The 26,742-nt window shown below is 39.3% G+C and overlaps 1 protein-coding gene across 1 annotated transcript; it reads left to right on the top strand.

Moving 5' to 3' along the window:
• Nucleotides 1-360: 360 nt before the first annotated feature.
• Nucleotides 361-25,171, top strand: kcnj19a (potassium inwardly rectifying channel subfamily J member 19a). The gene is made up of 3 exons (XM_077213862.1): nucleotides 361-1,368; nucleotides 16,869-17,085; nucleotides 22,907-25,171. The coding sequence occupies exons 1-3, from the start codon at nucleotides 700-702 to the stop codon at nucleotides 23,539-23,541; spliced, it is 1,521 nt and encodes a 506-aa protein (XP_077069977.1). The 5' UTR covers nucleotides 361-699; the 3' UTR covers nucleotides 23,542-25,171.
• The last annotated feature ends 1,571 nt before the right edge of the window (nucleotides 25,172-26,742 follow it).

Consider the following 26,742-nt stretch of genomic DNA (forward strand, 5'->3'; position numbering starts at 1 on the left):
ACACACACACACACACACATGCCACTATACACATATGTTGGGTTTTCATGTTTTTATGGGGACTTTCCATGCATGTTTTATAGCCTAAAAACTGTTCTCTATCCCCTAACCCTAAACCTTCCTATCACAGACAACTTTCATAATTTTTACATTTTCAAAAAACATCACTTGATTTATTAGTTAGCTATCTTTGTGGGGGACATTTGATCCCCATAACGTTCACCAGGACTACACACAAGCATCTTTTCCAGTGTAGAAATAGTATTTCGCGCACACATTAAGCCCCCTCCTCCCACCCGTCCGTCCCTCACACCCACTCTCTCTCTTCTTTCTTCTTCTGCTGTTCATGCCATATCATGTGCAGAAGAGCTGAAAGTGCACAGAGAACACAGCCCGTGCATTTGACACGGACATCCAGAGAAACCACCAGAAGAGAGACTAGTGCAATGATAAACTGGCATTATAGCAGGGGTGCCGTGCACCTTCAGCTTTCCTAAATACATTTTACAGTCCAGATTAAGGCTAGATTAAGGAAGGGGAAACATTTGGCAGAGATATTGCCCTGCCTGGCGACCTTGTCAACTAGGCTACTTTTGAAAGTGAAAAAGGCACCAAAGCCATGTTACAGAGAAAGTAAGTTTCCTTTTTGTTTTTTTTAACACCTTCCCACCGGTTTAATGAAACAAACGTGCTGAAGTTATGGCAGCGCTAAGGCGTAAATTTGGAGAGGACTACCAGGTGGTGAACACGAACAGAGCCGCAAATTTCCCCATCGCGCCGGTGAAGAAGAAGCGCCAGCGCTTCGTGGAGAAGAACGGACGCTGCAACGTCCAGCACGGGAACCTCGGCGGAGAGACAAGTCGCTATTTATCCGACCTGTTCACCACGCTGGTGGACTTGAAGTGGCGCTGGAACCTCCTTATTTTCATCCTCACCTACACCATCGCCTGGCTGGTCATGGCCTCGATGTGGTGGATCATCGCCTATATAAGAGGGGACATAAATCATGGTCGTGACGCTTCGTACACTCCGTGCGTCGCCAATGTTTACAACTTCCCATCAGCGTTCCTCTTTTTCATTGAGACCGAGGCGACCATTGGCTACGGTTACCGCTATATAACTGAGAAGTGCCCCGAGGGCATCATCCTGTTCCTGTTCCAGTCTCTGCTGGGTTCGATTGTAGACGCGTTTCTCATCGGCTGTATGTTCATTAAGATGTCACAGCCCAAGAAACGCGCGGAGACGCTCATGTTCAGTCAGGACTCGGTGATCTCACAGCGAGACGGAAAACTCTGCTTAATGTTCCGAGTGGGAAATCTGAGGAACAGCCATATGGTGTCCGCGCAAATCAGGTGTAAACTCATAAAGGTGAAAACACACACTGCACTCTTACAGCGCTACTCGGGATTTCATTGGCCTTTAGAATTCATTTACAGTGAAGCATCAAGTGCAAAATAAACTTTTTTTTTTCTTAAGAAATGCACAATTTTAGACTTGTGTCATCATATCTCCTTTTTATTAGACGCTCATTTTATTTACCCTCAGCCATACGAGTAGCCTATATAAGTATAAGATTAGTATATTTTTAGCTGGCTTTCAGACAGAATTACTGAGCGGAATTAGGTGATTGTATAGGCTACATAAATATTGTAGGCATAAAATTCAACTAAATGGCATAAAAATCAACATAAAACATCAACATTACACTCTCAACAAATGAAGGCTTCTGTGTATTAAATTAAATCGTGTGTTGTACTTGCCTTTCAGTTACAGTAACCAATTAACAGTTTATTTTATTAATTTATTGTAATTTTTACATTGTGTGGTTCAACAAATCGCATGAGTAAGGCGTGTTGCTAATTTTATATTTAAATCAGCAAACAATTCTTTTAAAGTTCCATTCATTAATTTATTCATTAATTAATTCGCAGATTATGTATATGTAGAACAACTCGTTATTAATCTTGTAGCCTACTAAATTGCCGATTTAATGTTGTTGTTTGAGTCAGTATGTTCATAAATTGTTTTTGGGACAGTTAGTTTACTCTTTACCTATTTATCAGTGTTGTATCATATTAATTGTTATCTATGTAAGATTTTCTTTGTTCTGTTAGTTTGGTTTCCACTGATGTCAGCAAACACAAACACTTAGGTGTTTTGGTATCTATTGGGATTGTAACACCTAGTCCTATTAACCGAATTGTTGTGTAATAGGTGATTCTTTTTGACTTTTCACTATAGCACAATTTGTCAATGAAAAATACTTAAGTGGTGTGACAGTATTGAACTGTAAAAGGAAAGTGGTTTACTAGTGGAAATGTATTCATTCATTCATTCATTCATTCATTAATATATCATTATATATCAATATATCATTCATAAAGTTAAAAATATGTTTTAAATATTGTGTAAAACATTGAATTGCAGAAATATCTGGGAGTTATTATAAGGATTTACTTTTCTTCTTTTTTTACCAGGAAAGGAAGAGGCCGTTTACAAATATTTTAATTTTAATCATATTTTGCATTGCTGAAATCAGTAGGAATAATTTGTCTGTTCCTCACAGAAAGTTTAGCAAGTTGTGGCATGATTCATTTCTCTCATATTGTCATTCGTTTTTGATGCAGTTGTATGGCAGTACAAATATTAATAGCATTAAGGATCTACACTTTAAAATGCCTCTGGCTCTGGATCAATTCTGTAAGAAGGGGTTTCCGAACCCCTATGGGTTAGTCAGGGAACTGCAAGGGGTTTGAGAGTTGATGAAAAGCTAATAATTACTTAAATCATAAAAAATTAAATAAATCATTTTAAAATGAAATCAAACAAAAATATGAAATATTTTATGTTTACTTGCCAACATGTTAAATTATTAAAACTAAAACGAGTAATGTTTTTTTATCCCAGAGGTTCAACTGACAAAAAGTTTATGAATCCCTGGCCTGCTGTAAGGCATAGTTCATTGAGTTAGTTCATAATTCGCTGTCCTCTATCAGAGAAAGCATGGCGAGCAAAGCTTGTTGAGAATAAGCGACAATCAAGAGACCTGTGAAATGCGATTTAGCGAGATAGCAGTGTAGCTGGAAATCCGAGACGCACAGGTACCCCCTTCATAACTGATTACCAGAGATACATGAAAAGGCATGAAATTGTATTATTGTAGCCTAATCTCGACACGGACACCCATTGTTACAGTTGAATGAGATGAGACTCCAGTGACAAAAGGCTCGGATAAAAGAGTTTTACAGACGACTAACTGTGTCCAACATCTGTAACTCTGTAACCGGTGACATTTAAAGTGTCCTGCTCTGTAATCGGAAGGCTGTTCCACGACAGCGCACGGTTCTGTTGGTTTTAGAGGGTTTGTTTCCAAATGTAGAAAGTACAGAAAATGTCTCTGGATTTTGAGCTCATAAGCCTCTCTAAGACTCCTGCGAGAGCTGAGGTCACAGCCAGAGAGATGCCGGAAAATCTGCATTTGCACACTTGTGAAGGAGGATTTTCTTTTCTTTTTTTGTAGCTTGTGGCCTCAAGCAGAGCCTTCGAAAATGCAGCAGAATAATTACAGATGTGCACGAGAGTGCAATGCTGGATTTTTACAAAATATATTCTGAGGGGGAGAAGAATCGTTCTTGTCAATGGAAGCTTTTTCTGGAAGAACAAGCTTACATAACAGCTCTAGTAGAAACATAGTATGTGTTCATACACTACGTTTGGAAGCTACTGTTTTAGTGTGTCTGTTCCACATCGGCTCGGTGAATGGAACAGGCTTAAAATTTAATGATTAAAGCATGGAAAGTTGACACATGGACAACACCATCACATATAAGATTTCTTCCCTTTAATTTTGTGATTGTCAGTCAAAGGCCGCTGATAAGGTGAACAAAGAGGTCATTGTAATAGAACAGAATTTTTATGGCTCATATGCCTTGAAATCGTGAGATAATCTGAATATATCCAGTATAATTATGTTTGGATAACGGATCTCAGCTCTCAGAACAATTTCAGAGTTAAAGCAGGTGAATATTCTTCAAAGATATGGATGGATGACTTCTCAGGCCCTCTCCAAAAATCTTTCACGGAGTTCACACTAATTATCTAATGCCAAGCAAATGCTGTGAATGATTAAGAGTCTTTGGTCAATGGTGTCTGACTTAATGAGGCAGACTGTCAGTTTATGCTATGATGAAGTTTTTCTCTCGATTAGAGAAGAAGAGGATGAAGAACAGATTATAAATAAAGAAGGTAAAGTAAGTGGGAGAAAAAGGCAGTAAAAGGTTTGCCAGAATAGTATAAGGTTGAGAGAAGGCATCAGGGAACACAAACAAAATAGAGAGGGAAAGAGAATTGGGTTTATTGGAAGAATAAGAAGGCAAAATAAAGAGCCAGAAAACTGACTCAATAAAGAGAAAGAGAGTGATGAAATGTGAACATAAATTGGAAAGAAGAAATTTCTCTTCGCCCCTCTCTCTCATAACCTTAACTCTGTTCTCATCAGTATTTTATGTTAAGCAATATGTGGCTTATTTAAAAGAACCCTAATACAAAATAGACACAGCAAATGATTAAAATATACAGTACCAGTACCAATATAAAATAAAATACTTTTTTTTTGTAGAGGCAGACGGTATGTCCAAACGTTTCTGCCGTGTCTACAGCACCGAACTTCACAATACCAGTCTCCTCCGTCGCTGAGTTTTTATTGTGTACATAAAAAGCCTGTGGCTCCTGCGTTCATTTTTATTTTTTTATTTTTTTATTCTCTCTCTCACTCACTCACTCACTCACTCACTCACTCACTCACTCACTCACTCACTCACTCACTCACTCACTCACTCACTCACTCACTCACTCACTGTCATTCCCAGTCACCTTTTGTCAGATCATACCTCATCCTGCCGTGTGTGCTTTGATAATATTGATCATGCATTTGTAATTTAATCTGTGAGATGCACACTAAAGAGGCACACTCACATTTTATGATTAAACATGAACATGTACAGTGGATTGAAGACATATTGTGTTGAGTTCTGTGAGTGTATATTATACACACATACACAAGTGATCATTCACATAAAAATTTAGATTCAGTCATTACTTACCCTCGTGTCATTGCAAACCCATGTGCTGTATTTTTTAAATTATGAAACTATTGAGAGATCTTTCCATGTTCTCTAATTTTAGAGAATCGTCACTATGATTTCCCCCCATCTGCTTAATGTATCTTCAGTTCCAAACAAATGAAATATATCTATCAACCTTCCTCTCAGCCTGAGTCACTATTGTCTCTATTGTTTGTGAATTAATAGACAGAGTACAGAGAGAAGAGGCAAAACGAACAGGTGAAAAGAGCAGAGAGATCAAAAAAGTCGTTATAATAAGGGACAAAAAAGAAAAAAAACAAGGAAAAGAGGAGACAGAGAAATTGAGTTTAGCCTTGTGTTTCTACACAAGAGCATTCTAATGCAACATGGAAGAAAAGAAGAAAACAATGAGAAACATGAGCGGGAGATGAGAGGAGAAAAATAAATTAATAGAATAGAATAGAATAGAATAGAATAGAATAGAATAGAATAGAATAGAATAGAGCACACTTGAGGGTACCACAAGAAGTTAGATTTTTACACAGTTTCCTGGTTAGAAGCTTGTAGAATGCCATACAGTGCTGGTCAGAAATATTTGCCCCCCTGGTAAATATGATCAAAGATGGCTGTAAAAAATAAATATGCATTGTGTATCCTTTTGACATTTTATTGAAAACAAATGCAAAAATCGAACCTTTTATTGAAGTAAAATAATTGAAGGGGTGGGGGGTTGGGGTCACATTATGAAATAAATGTTTTTCTCCAAAACACATTGGGAACAATTATTTGCCCCCTCTTATACTTTTTGCAACCTCCTTTTTCCAAGATAACAGCTCTGGGTTTTCTTCTATAATGCCTGCTGAGTTTGGAGAACAACTGACAAGAGATCAGAGACCATTCCTCCATACAGAATCTCTCCAGATCCTTCAGATTCACAAGTTCATGTTGGTGCTTCTTTTCTTCAGTTCAGCCCACTCATTTTCTCGTTTTGCCAAAGGTCCTGGACATCTTGTTTAGATAAGATACATGGCATCAGATAAAAAATCAAAACCTGACAACTTCTACTAGAAATCTTATAACGGGTCATGTTTGGATCTTCCAACAGGACAGTGATCCAAAAACAAACATCAAAATCAATACAAAAATGGAGGTTGCAAAAAGTATTTAATAAAAAGGGGCAAATAATTGTTCCCAATGTGTTTTGGAGAAAAACATTTATTTCATAATGTGATTTCCCCCCCACCTTCAATTGTTTTACTTCAATAAAAAGTTCAATTTTTGTAAAATATAAAAATGATAAACAATGCAGATTTATTTTTTTTACAGCCATCTTTGATCATATTTACCAAGGGGGCAAATAATTCTGACCAGCACTTTATATACAATATTTTTTAAATGGATATATTAACATACTATTCGGGTTCATGACGAAAATCATCAGAAAAACAAAAAAATTGGCTGACAAAAAAATTGGGGAATATATGATTTAAGTCATGTCAAAGACATTCATCATCAAATAAGTGTTTGTTATTTTTTATATGGCTCCAGAAGTACCGGTAATAACACTATAATAGAGTAAAAATCTTAAAACTAGTAAGTAATAGCATTTTGTGTTGCTCTTATTTGTTACTTCTTACTGTTGTTCAGTTGTGCCCCCTTAATTTAATTGAGCTGAGTAGCAAAAAATAGTTTACTAACTGTCATATCCAGCTCATTATGTTGATTCAAACTTGAAGTGGTTAATTTCAAGTGTGGAAAATTTTGTAATTTGTCTGTCCATTTTCAGTAGCTTTATACATTATTTTTTAAGGTATTGGCTTATTTTCCACCTCTGCGGATATTCTCACTATAGGGCTGCACTGATATGATCATTTTGGTCAATACTGAGAACCGATAAATCTTTATGTTTAAAGGCGATAAGCGGTATATCGGCCGATAAATCTAAATCCAAATCCGAATTTTTGGCTGATATATCGTGCATCACTAATTAGCACAGATTCGTTCTCAAATAAATGAAATTTACATTTACATTTTACAGCTGAACATTCTTGTCAGACCACACACACAATAGAGTTTAGCATGATAACAAACTGCTAATTGTACAAGTAACCTCATAAAAGCTGAGGAGAAACACGCTCCCAGTGCAATTCAGCTGGATTTGTTTGAACTCATTTAGCGTGTCTTACAGCGGAAACAAACAGATATTTGCTGTTGTGCAGACAGTGACATGTGCACTGTGATAAATGAGTTAATTGCAGATAATTTGATTACAGAAGTCAGGCTTTTACTCAGAAGTCAGTTTGTACAGAAGGTTGCCTGCGTAGGTGTGTATTGTGTATAGGTCTTTGTTCGGTGAAATGTCGATATATTTTGTGAGTGCATAGGTCTATTACCTCAAACCACATGAGTATTATGTTCATAATGGGGCACAGGTATGCTGGGAGTTATTTATACCTTATGTATGAATATATGTGTGTTACAGGGCTGGCAGTGATGCATGAAATGTGAGGTGGACAACATGTTATTTGACTTGTCACCGACAGGCGTTGGGGACAATGACCTAGCAGTGAAACAGATGGATGACTTTGTTATACACACACATTATATGTGTATGGCCTTCAGCAGTATAAGATACTCAGGGGTGCACATTACACTGTCTATATAATGTAAGTGCATTTAATAGAGGGGGAGAGAGAGAGAGAGAGAGAGAGAGAGAGAGAGAGAGAGAGAGAGAGAATCAAAAAAAAAAAATATATATATATTTGCATACTTAAATATGCTGAATAAATTGTTCAAAATAGATGGTAAAAACATTTCTAATGTTACAAAATATTTCTATTTCAATTAAATGCTGTTCTTTTTTAACTTTCTATCCATTAAAGAATCCTGAAAGAAAGCATGGTTTCTACAAAAATATTAAGCAGCAGAACTGTTTTCAACATTGATAATGATGTTTCTTGAGCAGCAAGTCAACATTATATATATTAGTAAATATATATTTTATATTATATATAATGTTATATTCTACTCTAGACCTAGTTCTATAGAATATTTTATAGATAAATAGATAGATAGATAGATAGATAGATAGATAGATAGATGTTACGATGCAGCAAGGAAGAAGCGGAGTGAGAATCCAAATGCAAGCACTTTAATAAAACAAACAGGTAATCCAATGGACTCAGGACAAGAACACGGAACAGCTACCAGCAACATCAAAACAACGACCGACAAACAACAACTGAAGCACAGGGGTTTAAATACACAGGCAAACAAGCTAAACAAGATAACAAGGGGGCGGGGCTAATTAGAAACACCTGGAGAGACTAAAAAACAAGAAAAACTACAAAGGATTACAAAACATGGCACAGAACAGGAACAAACAAAAGTCCACACAAGACAAGGAAAACATAAGACAGGAATCGTGACATAGCCCCCCCACTTAAGGAGCGGATTCCAGACGCTCAAAAAAACAAAAAAAACAACAACAACCAAACAAAAAAAAACACGAGTTCAGGAGGGTGGTGAAGCGGAGTTGGTCTTGGGGGAGGGATGGAGGGCCAGGTCCATGGAGAGGAAGAGAACCTGGAGACTGTGGCAGGATGGGAGGCCAGGGAGGAGCAGACCACCCATTGGGCGGCCAGGGCGAAGCAGACCACCCATTGGGCGGCCAGGGCGAAGCAGACGACCCTTTGGGCGGCCAGGGCGAAGCAGACGACCCTTCGGGCGGCCAGGGCGGTGAAGACCCCTCGGGCGGCCAGGGCAGTGGAACAGGCTGAGGAACAGACACCGGCTCAGGAACAGACACCGGCTCAGGAACAGACACCGGCTCAGGAACAGACACCGGCTCAGGAACAGACACCGGCTCAGGAACAGACACCGGCTCAGGAACAGACACCGGCTCAGGAACAGACACCGGCTCAAGCTGGGCAGTATGGGCCTTGATGGGTGGAATGGGCGGCGCCGGCAGGGCCAGGAGCTTGGGCTGCGCCGGCAGGGCCAGGAGCCTGGAGACAGCCTCTGGACTGACCGGAGGCTCAGGAAGGACCTCTGGGCATTGGAGGATGCAGGAAGTCCTCTTCCCCCTCCTCCATCTCCGAGAGGGTGTTGGGCTGGACGGGGCCAGCGGCAAGGGCTCTGGGCTGGACGGCGCCAGCGGCGAGGGCTCTGGGCTGGACGGCGGCAGCGGCGAGGGCTCTGGGCTGGACGGCGCCAGCGGCGAGGGCTCTGGGCTGGACGGCGCCAGCGGCGAGGGCTCTGGGCTGGACGGCGCCAGCGGCGAGTGCTCTGGGCTGGACGGCGCCAGCGGCGAGTGCTCTGGGTCGACAGAAGTGACGTTAACAGTCTCTGGGTCGGCAGAAGTGACGTCCACAGGCTCTGGGTCGGCAGAAGTGACGTCAACAGTCTCTGGGTCGGCAGAAGTGACGTGAACAGTCTCTGGGTCGGCAGAAGTGACGTGAACAGTCTCTGGGTCGGCAGACGTGACGTGAACAGTCTCTGGGTCGGCAGACGTGACGTGAACAGTCTGTGGGTCGGCAGACGTGATGTGAACAGTCTCTGGATCGGCAGACGTGACGCGAACATCAGACTGAAGAGATACTGTGGGCTTGTGGGGCTCCTCCTCTGCTAAACCCACAGAAAGAGGTGAACCGGCCAGCAAAAGAGCCTGGACAATATATTCTTCAAGACTCCAGCTAGGGTGATGGAGTGGCATAAGGGAGCTGAGCGGCTCAGATAGCCCTCCCCGGAAAAATATCATCAGGCACACCTCATCAAAAGGTGATAAAGGTGCCAGTTCAATGAAGTCTGTGATATACTCCCCAATGGGCCTGTCTCCCTGACGGAGATGCATGATCTGTGCTGCTGGATTCATCGTTGGTCGGTCGTTCTGTTACGATGCAGCAAGGAAGAAGCGGAGAGAGAATCCAAATGCAAGCACTTTAATAAAACAAACAGGTAATCCAATGGACTCAGGACAAGAACACGGACCAGCTACCAGCAACATCAAAACAACGACCGACAAACAACAACTGAAGCACGGGGGTTTAAATACACTGGCAAACAAGCTAAACAAGATAACAAGGGGGCGGGGCTAATTAGAAACACCTGGAGAGACTAAAAAACAAGAAAAACTACAAAGGATTACAAAACATGGCACAGAACAGGAACAAACAAAAGTCCACACAAGACAAGGAAAACATAAGACAGGAATCGTGACAATAGATAGATAGATAGATATATAGATGGATAGATAGATAGATAGATAGATAGATAGATAGATAGATAGATAGATAGATAGATAGATAGATAGATAGATAGATAGATAGATAGATAGATAGATAGATAGATAGATAGAAAGTAGAGAAACATTGCATAGAATATATAGAGTTAGATGCATAGAACATAAAAGACTGACTGGGTATAGAATAGATGTGTTATTCTGTTGAATGCTATTTTATTCTGATTACACTGGTCATAGCTTAATACGTTTATACCCGTTTAAATTAAATTTGGATTACATTGGCTCCTTATTAACAGTGTGAAGCCACATCTATTTACATGTGAGTTTTCACATGCACAGCCCCACAGCTCTGCTGTCAAAGCACTGTGAGTCAGAGGAAGGCAAAGCAGTGAAATCCCAGCTTTTATTCACCCATGCACATGACTGAGTCAAACGGATGGCTGCTGGTACCTGCTGCAGTGGAAAGAGGATTTGATCCACGTTTTCCTATTTCTCCTCTTCTTTCCTGTGGGATATGAAGAAGAATGACATGTTTGATCTGGCAGCTCTTTAGTATACAGGGCAATCATAAACAGATGAACAGTCACACAAACACATTTAAATGGCTACTTGAATAACAGCTTTTTCACTTTAATCATGGAGGTGCTGTTTTTAAGATTGCTTTGGATGTCTAGCTATGTGCCTTAAAACTCAATGCATACTGAATTAAGATGAGTAAAGCCTTTAGTTTGACATCAATCAGCATTAATATAAGCATTACAACTTATCAGACCCATGCAAAGATCTCATCACTTCACATCTTTATCAAATTAAGTAACTTTCTCATATTACGCATTTTAAGATTATCTAACGCATTCTCATCCTGAGATTTTGTGTGAATGTCTTTATTTAGCTGTGTTTTCCTGAAATGTGCAGGAAAGGTTATGTATGTGTAAGCTCTACTCATCTCCTTGAACTCAGTAATCTGTCTTTTCAAGCTTAACTTAAAGAGACAGGAGTAAAAAATACCATTGCCTAGAGTGGATTTAAAAAGTAGAGGAAAGCAACAGAATGTTCGTGTTGAAATGACCAGCTGAAAAACAGTGTAATGCCGTTCATACTCAATACCACAAACCTCCCAAATGAACCCCACATCATGTGTTGGACAATGATGGCTTGTGTTCCATGGGTTGTGTATTTTAGTTACATGCCAAACATGGGGAAACCAAAAATCAGAGCAACAATCAGAGGTATGGTGACAGGTTTGAAAGGGAGGTGATGTGGTTGACTCTTTCTAAACTTTTCTCAATACTACATTTCTTATACATATTTGTGTTTCGCTTTGTCATGAAAATCACTCTACTCTGTTCAAAATACATTGTTAGGTGAGGTTAATATACCTTTTTGTCCCAAAATACCAAAGATGCCACTATGTATGATGGCAGAAGTTTAGGCATTGTTAGGAAAACTTACAAGCTAATAAAAAATAATAACGCCACAAAGTAATATTGAAAGGTATTATTTGCGAAAACTAGGCCTAGTTAACTACAAGACATTTATGGTAGAGGTGTCTTTTTTAAATAAATAACTATCATTGTTTACAAAAAAGATTATTATATAATCAGCAATACTTATCTAACACAAAACAATGATGGTTAACTTAAAGGTGACAAAATAAATACAAAATGTAACATTTATTAAAGGGTTCAACCAAAAATGTTGTCATTACTTACCTAAGTTGTTCCAAACCTTTATGAGTTTCTTCTGTTGAACATTAAAGATATTTTGAAGAATGTTGGTAACCAAACTGTTGATGATAGCCATTGACCTCCATTGTATTTTTTCCTATGTAAGTCAATGGCTACCATCAATTGTCTGGTTACCGACATTCTTTATATATTCTTTTGAGTTTTACAGAAGAAAGAAACCCATACAAGTTTTAAACAACACAAGGATGAGTAAATTATGACATTTTTGGGTGAACTATCCTTTTTATAATTGAAGACTCAAATTACCATGTCTGACTTGAAAACAATTGTAAAAAGCAGCATTTACAAAAAAAAGACACTACCAGTCAAAAGTATGGGGTCAGTAAGATATCAGTTAGTCAGTTTTAATGTTTTTGACATTGATTTGATTTATTTGATTAAAAATAGTGTAAGAATAGATATTTAAAAGTGATTGTAATTGTGTTATTATTGATATTGTGAAATTGTCAGCATCATTACTCATAGCATTAGTGTCTTCAGTGTCACACGATCCTTCAAAAATCATTCTAATATGCTGATTTGCTGCTCAAGAAAGATTTCTTATTATCATCAATGTTGAAAACAGTTTGAAAGCTGCTTAATATTTTTGTGGAAACTGTGATTATTTTTTTAAGCAATCTCATAAATACATTGCAGGGATTTCTGTGCAGGGACTCAAATGATTTTTTAGCTATTTAATAATCTGTCCAATAGACAACAAAAAGGGGGGGGGGGGGGGGGGGGGCTGTTTACTCCCAAAAACCAGTCCATGCAACTGGATGAAATACAACCATGGGATAGAAGACTGGAGTGGTTCTAAATTAAAAGTAGTCGGCACATCGATATTTGGCAGGGTTGCGTGAGAGAGAGAGAGAGAGAGAGAGAGAGAGAGAGAGAGAGAGAGAGAGAGAGAGAGAGAGCTGGGATACACTGGATATAGGTAGTTGGTGTGATGAGACTTCACTGTGGAAGTGCTCCTTGTGGGTTGATAAAGAGTTGAGAAGACACTTAGTGCTGCGGCACCAAAACCTCTGTGTGGGTGAAGGTTGCGTATCCATGTGTGTGTGTGTGTGTGTGTGTTCGTGTGCACGCGCGCGTGCGCGCACGCGTGTGTGAGTGTGTGTGTGTGTGTGTGTGTGTGTGTGTGTGTGTGTGGGATGGTGTGATTTCAAAAGTATGTTTATTTTCTCCTCTTTTTCTGAGGTGGAAATGTGTGCACAAGTGTATCTACTGCATGTGTAGAAATTATTGTGTGTGTTAACACTCAATATGCAGTTTTGCTAATTGTTGATGTGTTAATTGCTCATGCTGTAATCAATAAACACAGTCAATGGATCACCCAGCAATACCAGTTACTGGATCAATCGCACATTAAAGCTTTAATCAAGTCAACTGAATATCTAATAAAATCTGATCCAAGGCTGGTGGTTCAACCACAAATACATTATGCCACCACTGTGTCAAAAACACCTGCTATGATGCCATGAAAACCAGACATATTTTCAGAGTTTGATCTATGTGTGTCGTCCTATGGTGAAATTTCCCTCATTGTCTCTGATTTTTTAGCCTGGTCAAGAATGTGTTTGCAAGAGAATGTACACGACAAGGAGAGAAAGAGCAATAAGAGTGAGCTGGAGAGAATAAAGGGGTAAGAGAGAGATAGAGAAATGTCATACTCTGTCTGTATGAGCACTATTAAATATTTCTGCTTGGGTGCACTGGATGTAGGAGTAATAGGCACTGTCCAGCCAGCCTTACTTTCAACAAGAGTTCAAAATCACCTAGCAACTCGATAAATTCATCAAATGCTTTATAAATACATATTCACCTTTCTTCACCTATCTGTTCAGCTACATACAAATTTGTACACAAAGAAGATTTGTATCTGTAATTGTGTAATGTCAGATTTTTACTTTTGGCATGCTTCATTAATTTTCATTAAATTTCTTCTATCATACCAGCCTCGATGCAGAAATGAAAGCACACCAGGTGTGAGTCCTCAGGGGAATTCTGCCGAGTTTGTGGATTGGGTGCTGGTGAACTGCGTATCCCCATGCACCATCTGCTCTGCTGAGGAGGATGTCACCAGCCCCTCTCCAGACCCAGAGCCCTGCTAGCCATCTTCATGCCTGAGCCCACCACAGTTTGAGGGCATGGTGGGAAGCCCAGCCCAAATCCCCGCCAATGTGGATTTGCTGTAGCTGGCCTCTGGAAATTATTTAGAGGAATTGGAGGAGGTAATTTCCCTGATTCTCCCATCTCTGCTCGTTCCACCCAGCTCGAAGTCACCTGTGTCTCCAGAGTGACCGCCCGGCCTCCCTCTCCCGTCTCCTCATCCAAAAACAGCCAGTTCCCCAGCCCCGCCTCTGCTGGTTCCCTTCAGCCCCTCGGCATCTCCTCTGACTCCTCTCCACGGTGTGGATTACCTCGGGCCTTCCAGTCTCCAGCTCTACTGAGTAAAGAGGATCCCTCGGCTCTGCCTCCAGCCACTGATTCAGTCACTTCAACTCGGTCTGTTTACCTAACTGCTATGCCTTGGCTCTTCGCTTGGCTCCACCATCGAACATCGTCCTTGCAGCTTCACCAGGCTCCCTCTGGTCAGACGTCCCTCTGGTCCGCCTTGGTCAGACGTCGCTCTGCCTGTGCGACAGACTTCTGATCCAACCGCTGCACTTTCTCTCTCCACCCATTTTAGCTCCATCTGGCTCCGACTTCCCTCCGGCTCCACCTCAGTCCTCTGGCACCCTGGCTCCACCTCGGACACTCTTTTATGTGGCTCCGCCTCTGCCTCATCGGTGTCACCCGATCTCGCTGGCTCTACGCCTGCGCATAGGGGTCCACTTCCACTGGCCTCGTCTCCATCAGACATCCGTCCGGTGTTGTCAGCCAAGTCTCCACCATGGCCCCTCCCTTCCTCGACTCCGCCGTGGGCCTTTGTCTTGGCTGATCTCTGGGTCCCAGAGTGGCTACTCCTGCTACTGGCTCCTCTCTGGCTCCATCCACCATCATCCCCTCCTTGGTATCTCCCACAACAACGGCTCTTAGTTCCTGCCTTTTACATGCTCGTAATGTCCTCCTCCAGACCCCCCCCCCCCCCCCCCCCCCTCCTCAATTGTACTATTACGGCATGAGGATGTGCCTTCCCAGTGTGTACTGTAACATGAATGTTCTGTTTTAATTTTGTTTTCACCCTGTTCCTGTTTATATGGGTTTCTATTTAGTTTCTGTAGTTCCTAATTCCACACACCTGTTCTGTTTCTGTTCTGTTCCTCTGGTATTTAAGCCCTGAGTTTCCTTAGTTCATGTTTCTGTGTCGTCAATGTTATTGTGGTTGTTTCTGTTTATATCTTCTACAATCTCCCGTGTTTTTCCATTGTGGATTTATTGATTAAAGACAGCCACAGCATGATATTATTATTATTATTACTATTATTATTTATTATTATTATTTTTATCACCAGATTTCAGCATCTTTGGGAGGACAGAATAATAAATAGGTAAATGGGCGTTTTTTTGTCACCATGTAGATACCATGATGTTAAAAAAATAACATGATGGTATCTACATGCATTGCATAGACAACCATAAAACAGCATAGACATACTGTACATTGCATCGTATTACTCTATCGTATTAAGTCCTAATCTATTCAGTAATCTAGAAGTATATGCCTGAAATTAAATTAAATAAAAAATAATTTTAAAACATTTTAACCTGAAGGAAGGAAGGAAGGAAGGAAGGAAGGAAGGAAGGAAGGAAGGAAGGAAGGAAGGAAGGAAGGAAGGAAGGACAAAATGACGATGACAAAGTTCTTATCCAGTCACCTCTGTAGGTCTAATGCACTTTGGCTGTATTTAGAGATTGGAAATGCCTAGACAGTTTTGTATAGTTTACATGTGGAATATGATTCCAAGTGGAAGCTTTTTAATGCCCCTCTGAGCTGCAGTGTTTTAAGTAATGGACCTATTTATAGAGGGTTGTTGGTTTACATCCCACGAGGCTGTTCTACTGTAGGGCCCTTTAGAGACACTCTTAGCCTAAACAGCTCCAGTAAGGCCACTGTACTGAGAGAGGATGATATGGAGACTTGGAAGTGAGAGGACATCTGCCAACTAACTGAATGTAAGAGTGATTTCTTCCACTTTATATTTACAGCAACATAAGAGAGTTTGTGTGTGTGGCTCCATCCTCTGCCTTTCCACACAAACACAAACCCCTCACTAGCCTGTGTAGAAAAACATATCCTTCTCATTGGAGTTTCCTTGTCTTTTTTAGTTTGACATCGCCCTGTAAATCAGTAGGTCTTAAACTTCACTCGCTCTCTGAAAAGACTCTCTTTATCTTCTTAAATCATGGTTGAAATGACACAGTGCTTTGTAGGCATTTTCTTATCTCACCCCAGCCTCCTCTTTTGCTCCGTGTGCGTTTTATTTCACTGTTCTGAGCAGTCATGCTTATCAAAATCCCCCATTCACTCTTCACTCTCTCTCCACTTGCCTAGAGAGGAATATTTTCCTTACACTCTAAACAGCATGAATTTGTCCCTCAATTTCAAAATATATTCTGTTATTTTGGGTTTGATTACGATTCAGTTTATACAGCATAAAAATTGTAAATACACATGCTGACATTCTTCTTTCAATTTCCTTTTCCATTTCCACCTCCATTTCTTACCATACTTGATTTTTTGTTTTTTAGATTGACTGTTCCTGCTGTAATTTGTCTCAGATATTGAAGGGCATAATTTTAAATTGAAGTTTTCAATGTAAAATGGATAAAGATGGTGACCATAATGATGATAATGTCTCTCACCAGTCTCGTCAGACCCCGGAGGGCGAGTTCCTGCCGTTGGATCAGTGTGAACTGGATGTGGGCTTTGGAACAGGTGCTGACCAACTCTTCCTGGTCTCTCCCCTCACCATTTGCCACGAGATCAATCCCAAGAGCCCTTTCTTCGACCTGTCCCAGCGCTCGCTCATGAACGAGCAGTTTGAGATTGTCGTCATCTTGGAAGGCATTGTAGAGACAACAGGTCAGTCGCATACTACACTGCACTCTCCATTTCTTTAGGAACATCATTTGGCTGAAGAATGTGATGTCACAAAAGTTAATTTACAATGCTACTTTAGTTGCTTCCTTCTAGCCATTTTGCACAGTAATTTTTTTCTCGTTTTCTTGTAAAAATACCTAAACATTACTAAAACAACATGTATTTCCTTAAGCAACTAAATTAAAATATTTAGGGTATTTTTCTTGTACTATGCTTAAATCTTAATTTTTTGATAAGAACAAAACAATCTACAGTTCAAAAGTTTTGGGTGGCTAAGATTTTTTAAATATTTTTGAAAGAAGTATTTTATGGTCACCAAAGGTGGCTGCATTTATTTGGTCAAAAATGCAGTAAAAACAGTAATATTTTTACAATTTAAAAGAATTGTTTTCTATTTGGATATATTTCAATCATGACAACTCAGAATAGTTTTAGAATGTTATTGGCCATGTTCATGGTTTGGTTTTTGTGAACTCGACCTGCTGCATTGCTGCTGTTGATTATTGCTGCAGATCTAGGCAGGTGGAGCTGGGGAGGTGGAGGATTTCAGAGGAACTCTGATTGCACGCTGCAAGACTAGCATACAGCAAAAAATGAACCAGACTATTTACATGTGGAGCAGGCAATCTCATTGGCTGCAGGATCAACAGTAGCCAATCAGCTTGTTCCATGTGGTAATTATGTGATTGCTTGCATATCGCATAAAGGACCAGCCTGTGCCCTCTAGGGTTACACAACTGAACTAGATATTTCAAAATGTAATTTATTCCTGTAATGGCAAAGCTGAATTTTCAGCATTACTCTAGTCTTCAGTGTCACATGATCCTTCAAAAATCATATACTTAATGCTGATTTGCTGTTCAAGATTAATTTCTTATTATTATCAATGTTGAAAACAATTGTGCTGCTTGGTATTTTTTTTGGAAACCATCATTAAAAGAAAAAATCAGGATTCTTTGATGAATAGAAAGTTCAAAAGAATAACATTTTATTTGAAATATAAATGTTTTGTAACATTATAAATATCTTTACTGACACTTTTGATCACTTTAATATGTTCTTTCTGAACCAAAGCAAAACATATTAGTGACCTCAAACTTTTATACCAATACAAATTTAATTTTCTCAAGATGAATTCTCTGAAAACAAGTATTGTCTTATGCAAATTCTCTCCTCAAGTAAATTTATTTTGTTTTAATGATGTTTTGATTTATATTGGAAACCATGAAACAAATACTAATTAAGAAAATGATTTTTTTTTTTTTTGCAGTGTTCATTTATCATCATTTATCTTCATTTATCAAATTGAAGTGAACATCACTTTTCCCACACTTACCCCCTAACCTTGATTACCTCTCTCTATTCTTCCACACATCCCTCAGTCCTGGTTTTCCATCTGAATGGCCATAATATACAGTCAGGTCAGTTGGGGTGTCGAGTGGGTTGTAATAAGGTGTCTTTCTGATTGCATTCATTCAGGTCTGTGCTTTAGCAGTGCTGTTAATGTGCCTTGTGCATAATACGTTTTTCAGTCACATGCTTGTCAGTTTGAGGTCTGAGCTTCAGACCTCACTCGAGTTCAGTCGGTTCCTGGTGTCTTTTATGCAGGCAGAGTGTGAGGAAGTTCAGTAACTGAGAAAGGCAGAATGGGATTTTCTTTTGAGGATGTAAGAGGAGTAGGAAGACGACAGCAGTTCTTTTTCTCATTTCATTTTTAGTGGTGTTTTCTAAACATCACTACTTCTTTTACTCATATTTAGGGTTAGTGATTTGACCATTTGCTTATAACCATAAGAATTAAACTTTGACATATAGCAAGAGTGACACCTTAAATCATTGGGATGATGCATGCTATTAATGCATTTCCAAATAATAGGATTTTTCTCACAATAAAATTAATTTAAAAATACAATAGATTCAAATTGAAGGAGTGACTTAATAAGGACCAGATTAGTGGCTTGAGCCAGTGAGCGACCTTGTTTTTGTATCATTTACACACTATTTTAGGATTTATTAATGTTGAATTATATTTTTTATATTTTTATTTTCATATTTTCACAAGTTTTAGTCATTTTATTATGTGATTTTTGTAATTTTTATTGTTGTTTTTTATTTATTTCTGTTTATCTTTAATTTATATATTTCAGTTTTATTTTTAGGATTTTTAGTTCTTCAAATTAAACTTATTTTATTTCAGTTAGTTTCCAAGGCAACATTTCTAGTATTCATAAAAGTTTTTCATCTAATATTTAGATTTTATTTCAGCTTTACTTTTTTAAAAGCCTTTTTAGCAACTTTAGTTAACAACAACAACCCTGGTAGATGACCAAAACTTGGAATACCGTAGCAACCGCATAGCAACTCCCTTGAAAGCACTGACATTTTTATCAGAAAATTCTATTTGAATTCTTTTTGTGACTTCTTTCACACCTTCTAACCTTTCAGAAGAAAACAGAAATTGAATTCAGTTATTAGTTGTTTTATACCTTTGATAAAATGGAATTACCATGCCGGGGGCCTTTCAATTTGAACTCTAGCTCTATCAGAGAGACGATATGAGATGGAGACAAAGCGAGGGAGGATATTACATTACGATGCGTCAGCAATGCTCATTATGCAGCTTTTACAGCAGTGATAGACACAAAACATATCAAGCCTACACTGTAAAAAAATTGCTGTAGTTATGCAGCTGTTTGCCAGTAACTTACTGTAGATTTAAATTGATGTATATTTACTGGCAACAGTTTGTTCAAAGTTAAATGAACATTAAACATTAACAAGTCTTTGTCTTTACAGAATAAAAAACATAACAATCTAATGCAAAGCATTCTGGGAACCAGAAATTTTCATCAACCTTTTTCTGTTTTTTTTCCTTCAGATTTTGGTTCCCAGAATGCTTTGCATGAGGCTGTTATTTTAGTTTTATTCTGTAAAGATAAAGACTTGTTAATGTTTAAAGTTCATTTAACTTTGAACAAACTGTTGCCAGTAAATAACATCAATTTAAATCTACAGTAAGTTACTGGCAAGCAGCTGCCAGTAATACCGTAATTTCTACAGGTTTTTTTTACAGTGTATCAGTGCACACCAGAGGAAGACTCCTGTGAAATCATCTATTAATTAACTTACTCTTTTAATTCATTAATTAATTTCTTGTCAGGCCAGTAATGTGGCAAACAGTCATGTGGTGATTTAACCACCCTGCTGTTGGGGAGCTGAGGTCTGTATACGTGCTTATTGACTTACTGAAGCCCTGGACACAGACAGAAATGTCAAGTTAATCATTTTACATACTCAATGTTACTCAACAAGACAAAGCTACGGCTCTGTTTTCCTTTTATGGCATATTAAGGGCTTTGCATGATCTTTGCACCTCACAAAATCAAAATGACTCACTTTAATTTGCATCTTCTCTTTGTATACCCTAATAAGAAATAGCAAAGTATGAAATATATGTGCAATTTGGTTAAATAGACTTAATGCATGTCTGAAATAGGCTTTCTTTAATCAATGCCATAGATCAGACTAAAGACGAAAGACAGACCCTAATTATGTATGCCGACAGAGTATTGCACAATCAAGAGTCTTGCTGTGTAGACTGAAAACTGTCTTGCTTTAAATAAGAGCTTAAAAAGCTGCTTTCAGCACAGTGAAGCCATTGATGCATTCGCAAAACTTCTTCCAGCATTGATCCATCATTTAAGCCTTTAGCTGAAGCCAGGCCACCCCACTGCGCCTACTCAGCACGACCACTCCGGCAGCAAAATATAGAATTCTCAGCGTGATTAATGTCACATAAACTGGCTTAATTACATGGGATGATGTAGTGCCATCAGAAACGCTCACAGAAAGCGAGTTGTTGGGATTTTCATCCATCATTTTTATGGCTTGTTCATGTTTTATATTAGGTGCTGCTAATTAGTAGGCTATCTTTAATGATAATTATTTAATCATGAGCAGACCCACACAGAAGCTTGGCAGACTTGGAACACCTTTCACTGATGAAGTTACATGCAGATCCCCTGCCCATGCATATTTGTTTATTACATATTTGACTAATTTGATGCTTTCAGTTATCTGTAATACTCTCAAGGGCAGTTTAATGGAAATAGTTTCAATTAAGTCACAGCAGAATTAGCGATTGTCCTGCAATACGCAGATCTGGTGTTTCATTCAAATTAATGAATTCAATTTTTGCACAAAAAATTTGAGTGAAGATGTGTTCGACTGATCAACTGGTGTATGACATCAAAGAACCATGGATACGTCTGCTCTCTAATCGCTCTCACATTACTTTGATGTCATACACAGCTCTGCGCAGTGCCGCATTAAGTCCAACACACCCAATGATTCAATGTCTCACCCATAATCACTTGTTTCGTTCATGAATAAATCAGTGATTTGATCAAATCACTTGAGCTGAAGATTCAATGACTAACTCAAATAATAATAAATAAATAAATAAACAAAATAAATAACTCTAATCATGAATGAACCAGTGTTTTGAACAATCGAGTAAATGATCTAATGACTAATGATCACTTATTTTGTTCATTATGAATCAATATTTTTGAATGAATCAATTAAATGAATGATTCAATTACTCATTCATAATCACTTATGTTTCATTCATGCACAAATCTGTGTTTTGAACAAACCATTTGAGTGAAAGCCTGAACAATTCATTACACTGTAAAGTTTAAACCCTAATACTAAAAATGATTCATTGGTTTGAGTAGAGTAAACTTAAATTAAACAAATTAGTTTAATCAAATTAACTTTCATGGGTATTTATAATTTTCTTTTCTTATGAGTTCACAAAACAGACATTTTAATTAATCCGAACTGTTCCATTGTTTAGGGTTGTATTGTATTGATTCCTTTAATTTAGGCAAATTTAACTGAAACTTGGCTAGGATTTATATTTCCCAGCATGCTTTGCCATGACACTCGAAAGGGAGAGTAAATGCTAAAATTTACTTACATTTTGAATTTCTTTACTTACAAAATTTCAAGTAAGTCTTAACCTTAACATATCTTTGAGTTTTGCCATCTTATTTGGGTTTACAGTGTACTTAATTGCAATACTTGATTCGGTTTACTTGTTTCAGTGAGCAAATTGGTTCAGTGACCCACTCATAAATCTAGTCATTTGTCGCCAACTACTGGCAATGTAACCAGCAGAAAAAGAGACACTGAAATATCCCCACCACTACACGGACTGACAGTCTCAGCCAATACAATTTGAGGACTGGAACTATTTCATTATAGAAGCATGTAGCTTTTTAAACACCATTCTGTTTAAAAAGACACAAAGGCTACTTCTGCATAACAGAATACATTTTTCATCTCTCTTTTGATTTATTGGTTTATCCCCATGAATATAATGACAGTACTACCCTGCAGAATAACAACAACAATGCATTCTTAAGGAACACCAATTGTTTAGTGATTGCTGTATTGATTTTATCGAGGAGTAGATTGGGTTTTCAGTCTTCCTGGCTGGGTTTGTAAGCGAAAGAGCACAGCTTTGTAAAGCTATGGCTGGGTGTGTTTATGACTCACTGAATGGCCTTCTGGCTGAATTATGATTGCAGGAGTCTTAAAACTCTGCCTTCTCACACACATTATGTACTGAGAGTCTTTAAATCACATTCTAGGAAGACAAAGGAATAGGACAGTATAAATCATTCTCATGGCCAGGCCAACCTGACGATGGAAACCATCTTATCTGAAATACGTTTCAACCGTAAACCTTTCTTCTCTATTGTAATGCTTGTTTATTATACGCCGTTTCTCACAGGTATGACATGTCAGGCTCGTACCTCGTACACGGAAGATGAGGTGTTGTGGGGTCACCGCTTCCTGCCTGTCATGTCTCTGGAAGAGGGCTTCTTTCGTGTGGACTACTCCCAGTTTCACAGCACCTTTGAGGTGCCCACGCCACCCTACAGCGTGAAAGAATACGAGGAGAAATCCTCGCTCCCCTCTCCCCTGCTCACGCCGCACCACGAGAGAGTGTTTTCCATGGACTGCCTGGAAACAGGTGAGGAAAGGGCGCATCCCGGAAGCGCTTCTTGCAAGCTGCCCAATAAACTCCAGAAAATGAGTTCGTCTGGCAGAGAAGATCTGCAGAGGAAGGCGCTACGCTTGAGCTCGCAGCACTCCGAAAAGGCTTCGAGTACCGGGGACCTTCCTCTTAAACTACAGCGGCTCAGCTCTAGTCCTGGGCAGGTTGACGGAGAGGCACGATTCCACCTCAAAGCCCTCAAGGTGGGTTTCCAGCCCATGGCCTTGTCCACTGGAGACCTCCACCAGAGGAGTCTGCCTCCCACCCCAATGGTCGTCCCACACCAGCACGCTCCTCCACACACGCCTGGTGGCCGAATGGAGGACAACCTGCCTGCCAAATTAAGGAGGATGAATGCAGATCGCTGACCTGGAAGTGCTTTTGGAACTTTGTACTGATCTAAGAGCAGTTTTTAGAGTTTATTTGCGATGACTTATTCACAACTACTTCCAGATTAGGGCAAAATTATTGTTTTGTTCTGAACTGAATAAGGACTGTTGTAGAGTAACGGTAATGTGAACTTTCTTACTGCACAGTGAATGAATTGTGGCTTGACCTGCATATAAAAAATTTATGTATTTTTAATTAGTATTTCTTGACTTCTTTCATGGTAAATTATCTAAAAATCTGTGAAAACAAAATATGTTTTGAAAGTTAAAATATCTAAAGATCGTGGAAACAAAATTAATTTAAAAAAACAACAAAAAAACGTCAAATTAGATAAATTTACTTTATAAACATGACTTAAATAAAAAAAAATTATACTGTAGATAAACTACCATTCAAAAGATTGGGGTCATTAAGATTGTATTAACTTTTTAAAGAGAAATTAAAACTTATTCACCAAGGATAATTTAAAATGATCAAAAGTAACAGTAAAGACATTAATGTTACAAAAGATTTCCATTTCAAATAAAGGATTTTTAACTTTCTGAAGAAATGTTTCTTGAGCATCAAATCAGCATATTAGAATGATTGATGAACATATGATGATTTCTGAAGGGTCATGTGACACTGAAGACTGGAGTAATGATGCTGAAAATTTAGCTTCACCATCACAGGAATAAATTACATTTTAAAATACATCTAAATAGAAAACAGTTATTTCAAATTGTAATAATATTTTAAAAAAATATTACTGTTTTACTGTATTTTTTATCAAATAATTGCAGCCTCTGTAAGACGCTAGCTTTAAAACCATTAAAAATCGTACTGACCTCAAACGATACATCATCATATTATTATTATTATTATTGTTATATTATATCTTGAATGTAAGTATACATTGTCTTCATTGGCAGATTTTTTTTACTTGTTTTTGTTTGTTTATACTTAAAATAAGTGTAAAGAATTGTCAGTGCAATGCAAAGGTCATGAGTTCAATTCCCAGGGTAAGCAAGTGATTTATCAAAACTGATATATATATAAAAAACCTGAATCCAATGCAAGTCACTTTAGATAAAAGTGTTTGCCAAATTCATAAAAACTACAGAGAAAATAAAGCTACATTCTCTGTAAACAAGCCTTAGGGTCTTAACATCTCATGCATTGCTGATTTACAAGTAAATTTATGTTTAACTCAAATTTAATTATCAATGATTTTTAGATATTTTAACTGGAAAATTAGGCAAAAAATACTTAAGAATAGGATGTTTTGCAGTGTAAGAACTAGTTGGAGGTATAGATTTCTAGTAGAAAGCATGAGAGATGGCATTGAGTTTTTTGTTCTTTGTCAATTTTCTGTTTTGTTTGCTTGTTTGTTTGTTTGTTTGTTTGTTTGTTTTCTTTGAGAAATCACGAAACTCTGGAAGTACTGTGATTTGAATTCTCTGTTTACTGGTGGCTATGTGGTCACCCAGCGTCTTTCACTCGCACACTTAGAAATGTCACTATTACATACAATTATAATATGTGCATGCCTACTTCGCATAGCTGTGTATCATACAACCCTCTGGTATCCTTAGTTACAATCAATAAATTCTATTTATAAAACTGCAACATGGTGTGTGTGTAGTAGCCTGTCTGTCTACTACAGAAGAGTAAGAGATATAGGAATTCAGTTTAATGTCTTAAGAAGGGCTATAATACATCTCTGGTAACTGCATCTGACTTTGAGTTTAGTCTATAAAATGCTCTTTTGTGAATTTTTTTAAATGCATAAAAGGCCATTAAATTGCCATTAAAGAGGACACATTATGTTGAATAAATCATTTCAAGTCCATTTCAAGTCTAAACAGCTTGCTCATTATTAATGTTAAAGAACCTTGTACTTTAATAAAACAACCAAACAAAAAAATGCATTTATACAATTGTTTAATGACAATTGAATCTGTCACCAGCAGAGAGAGAGAGCTTATGTAACAAATCATCAAATGGACAATGCATTCTGGAGGAGACATGACATGAAAACTGATGTAAAAGAGCTTCCATCAGAAAATGGAATTCATAAATGCAGTCAATACATTAAACTCTGACTGTCACGATACAATTTACAAAAAGTGGAGAAGAGGACTCAAGTGCAGTAAAAGGATATTTATTAATAAATGAAAACAAAAACACAAAGCAAAAACCCACAATGGGGAAAACATAATCAATGAAACATAAAACAGAACTGAACTAGAACGACAAACACTGACCAAGAACACGAAGACCATCACAAGGAACAGGGGTAACATAAGACAAAGATCCGACCAAGACAGCAAACAAGAAGAGACTTAAATAGGGAACAAATCAAGAGGGAACAGGTGGAAGAACTCAAACACTAATCAGGTAACGAGGGGGAGGGATCAAACAATGACAAGAGCACATGGCCCAACATAACAAAGACACCCATGTGCAATACGAGACAGGACAGACACGTGACATTACCCCCTCCCTACGGAGCGGCTACCAGACGCTCCATCAGGCGGGACTGGAGGGACAGACCAGGGCGGGACGGGAGGGACAGACCAGGGCGGGACGGGAGGAACAGACCGCTTACTCCTGGGAGGCCAGGGCGAAGCAGACAGTCCATCGGGCGGCCAGGGCGAAGCAGACAGTCCATCGGGCACCCAGGGCAAAGCAGACAGTCCATCGGGCGGCCAAGGCAAAGCAGACAGTCCATCGGGCGGCCAGGGCGAAGCAGAAGACCCATCGGGCGGCCAAGGCGAAGCAGACAGTCCATCGGGCACCCAGGGCGAAGCAGACAGTCCATCGGGCGGCCAAGGCGAAGCAGACAGTCCATCGGGCGACCAGGGCGGTGAAGACCCCTCGGGCGGCCAGGGCGGTGAAGACCCCTCGGGCGGCCAGGGCGGTGAAGACCCCTCGGGCGGCCAGGGCGGTGAAGACCCCTCGGGCGGCCAGGGCGGTGAAGACCCCTCGGGCGGCCAGGGCGGTGAAGACCCCTCGGGCGGCCAGGGCGGTGAAGACCCCTCGGGCGGCCAGGGCGGTGAAGACCCCTCGGGCGGCCAGGGCGGTGAAGACCCCTCGGGCGGCCAGGGCGGTGAAGACCCCTCGGGCGGCCAGGGCGGTGAAGACCCCTCGGGCGGCCAGGGCGGTGAAGACCCCTCGGGCGGCCAGGGCGGTGAAGA

This window comes from Siphateles boraxobius, unplaced genomic scaffold (genome assembly GCF_051911475.1).
Source record: "Siphateles boraxobius isolate OS27281-9 unplaced genomic scaffold, OSU_SipBor_1 66, whole genome shotgun sequence".
Classification (NCBI taxonomy): domain Eukaryota; kingdom Metazoa; phylum Chordata; class Actinopteri; order Cypriniformes; family Leuciscidae; genus Siphateles; species Siphateles boraxobius.

Coding starts and splice junctions, on each gene's coding strand:
- kcnj19a (XM_077213862.1), top strand. CDS start 700: ATGGCAGCGCTAAGGCGTAAATTTGGAGAGGACTACCAGGTGGTGAAC. Junction 1,369..16,868: donor TCAGGTGTAAACTCATAAAG/GTGAAAACACAC, acceptor GTCTCTCACCAG/TCTCGTCAGACCCCGGAGGG. Junction 17,086..22,906: donor AGGCATTGTAGAGACAACAG/GTCAGTCGCATA, acceptor CGTTTCTCACAG/GTATGACATGTCAGGCTCGT.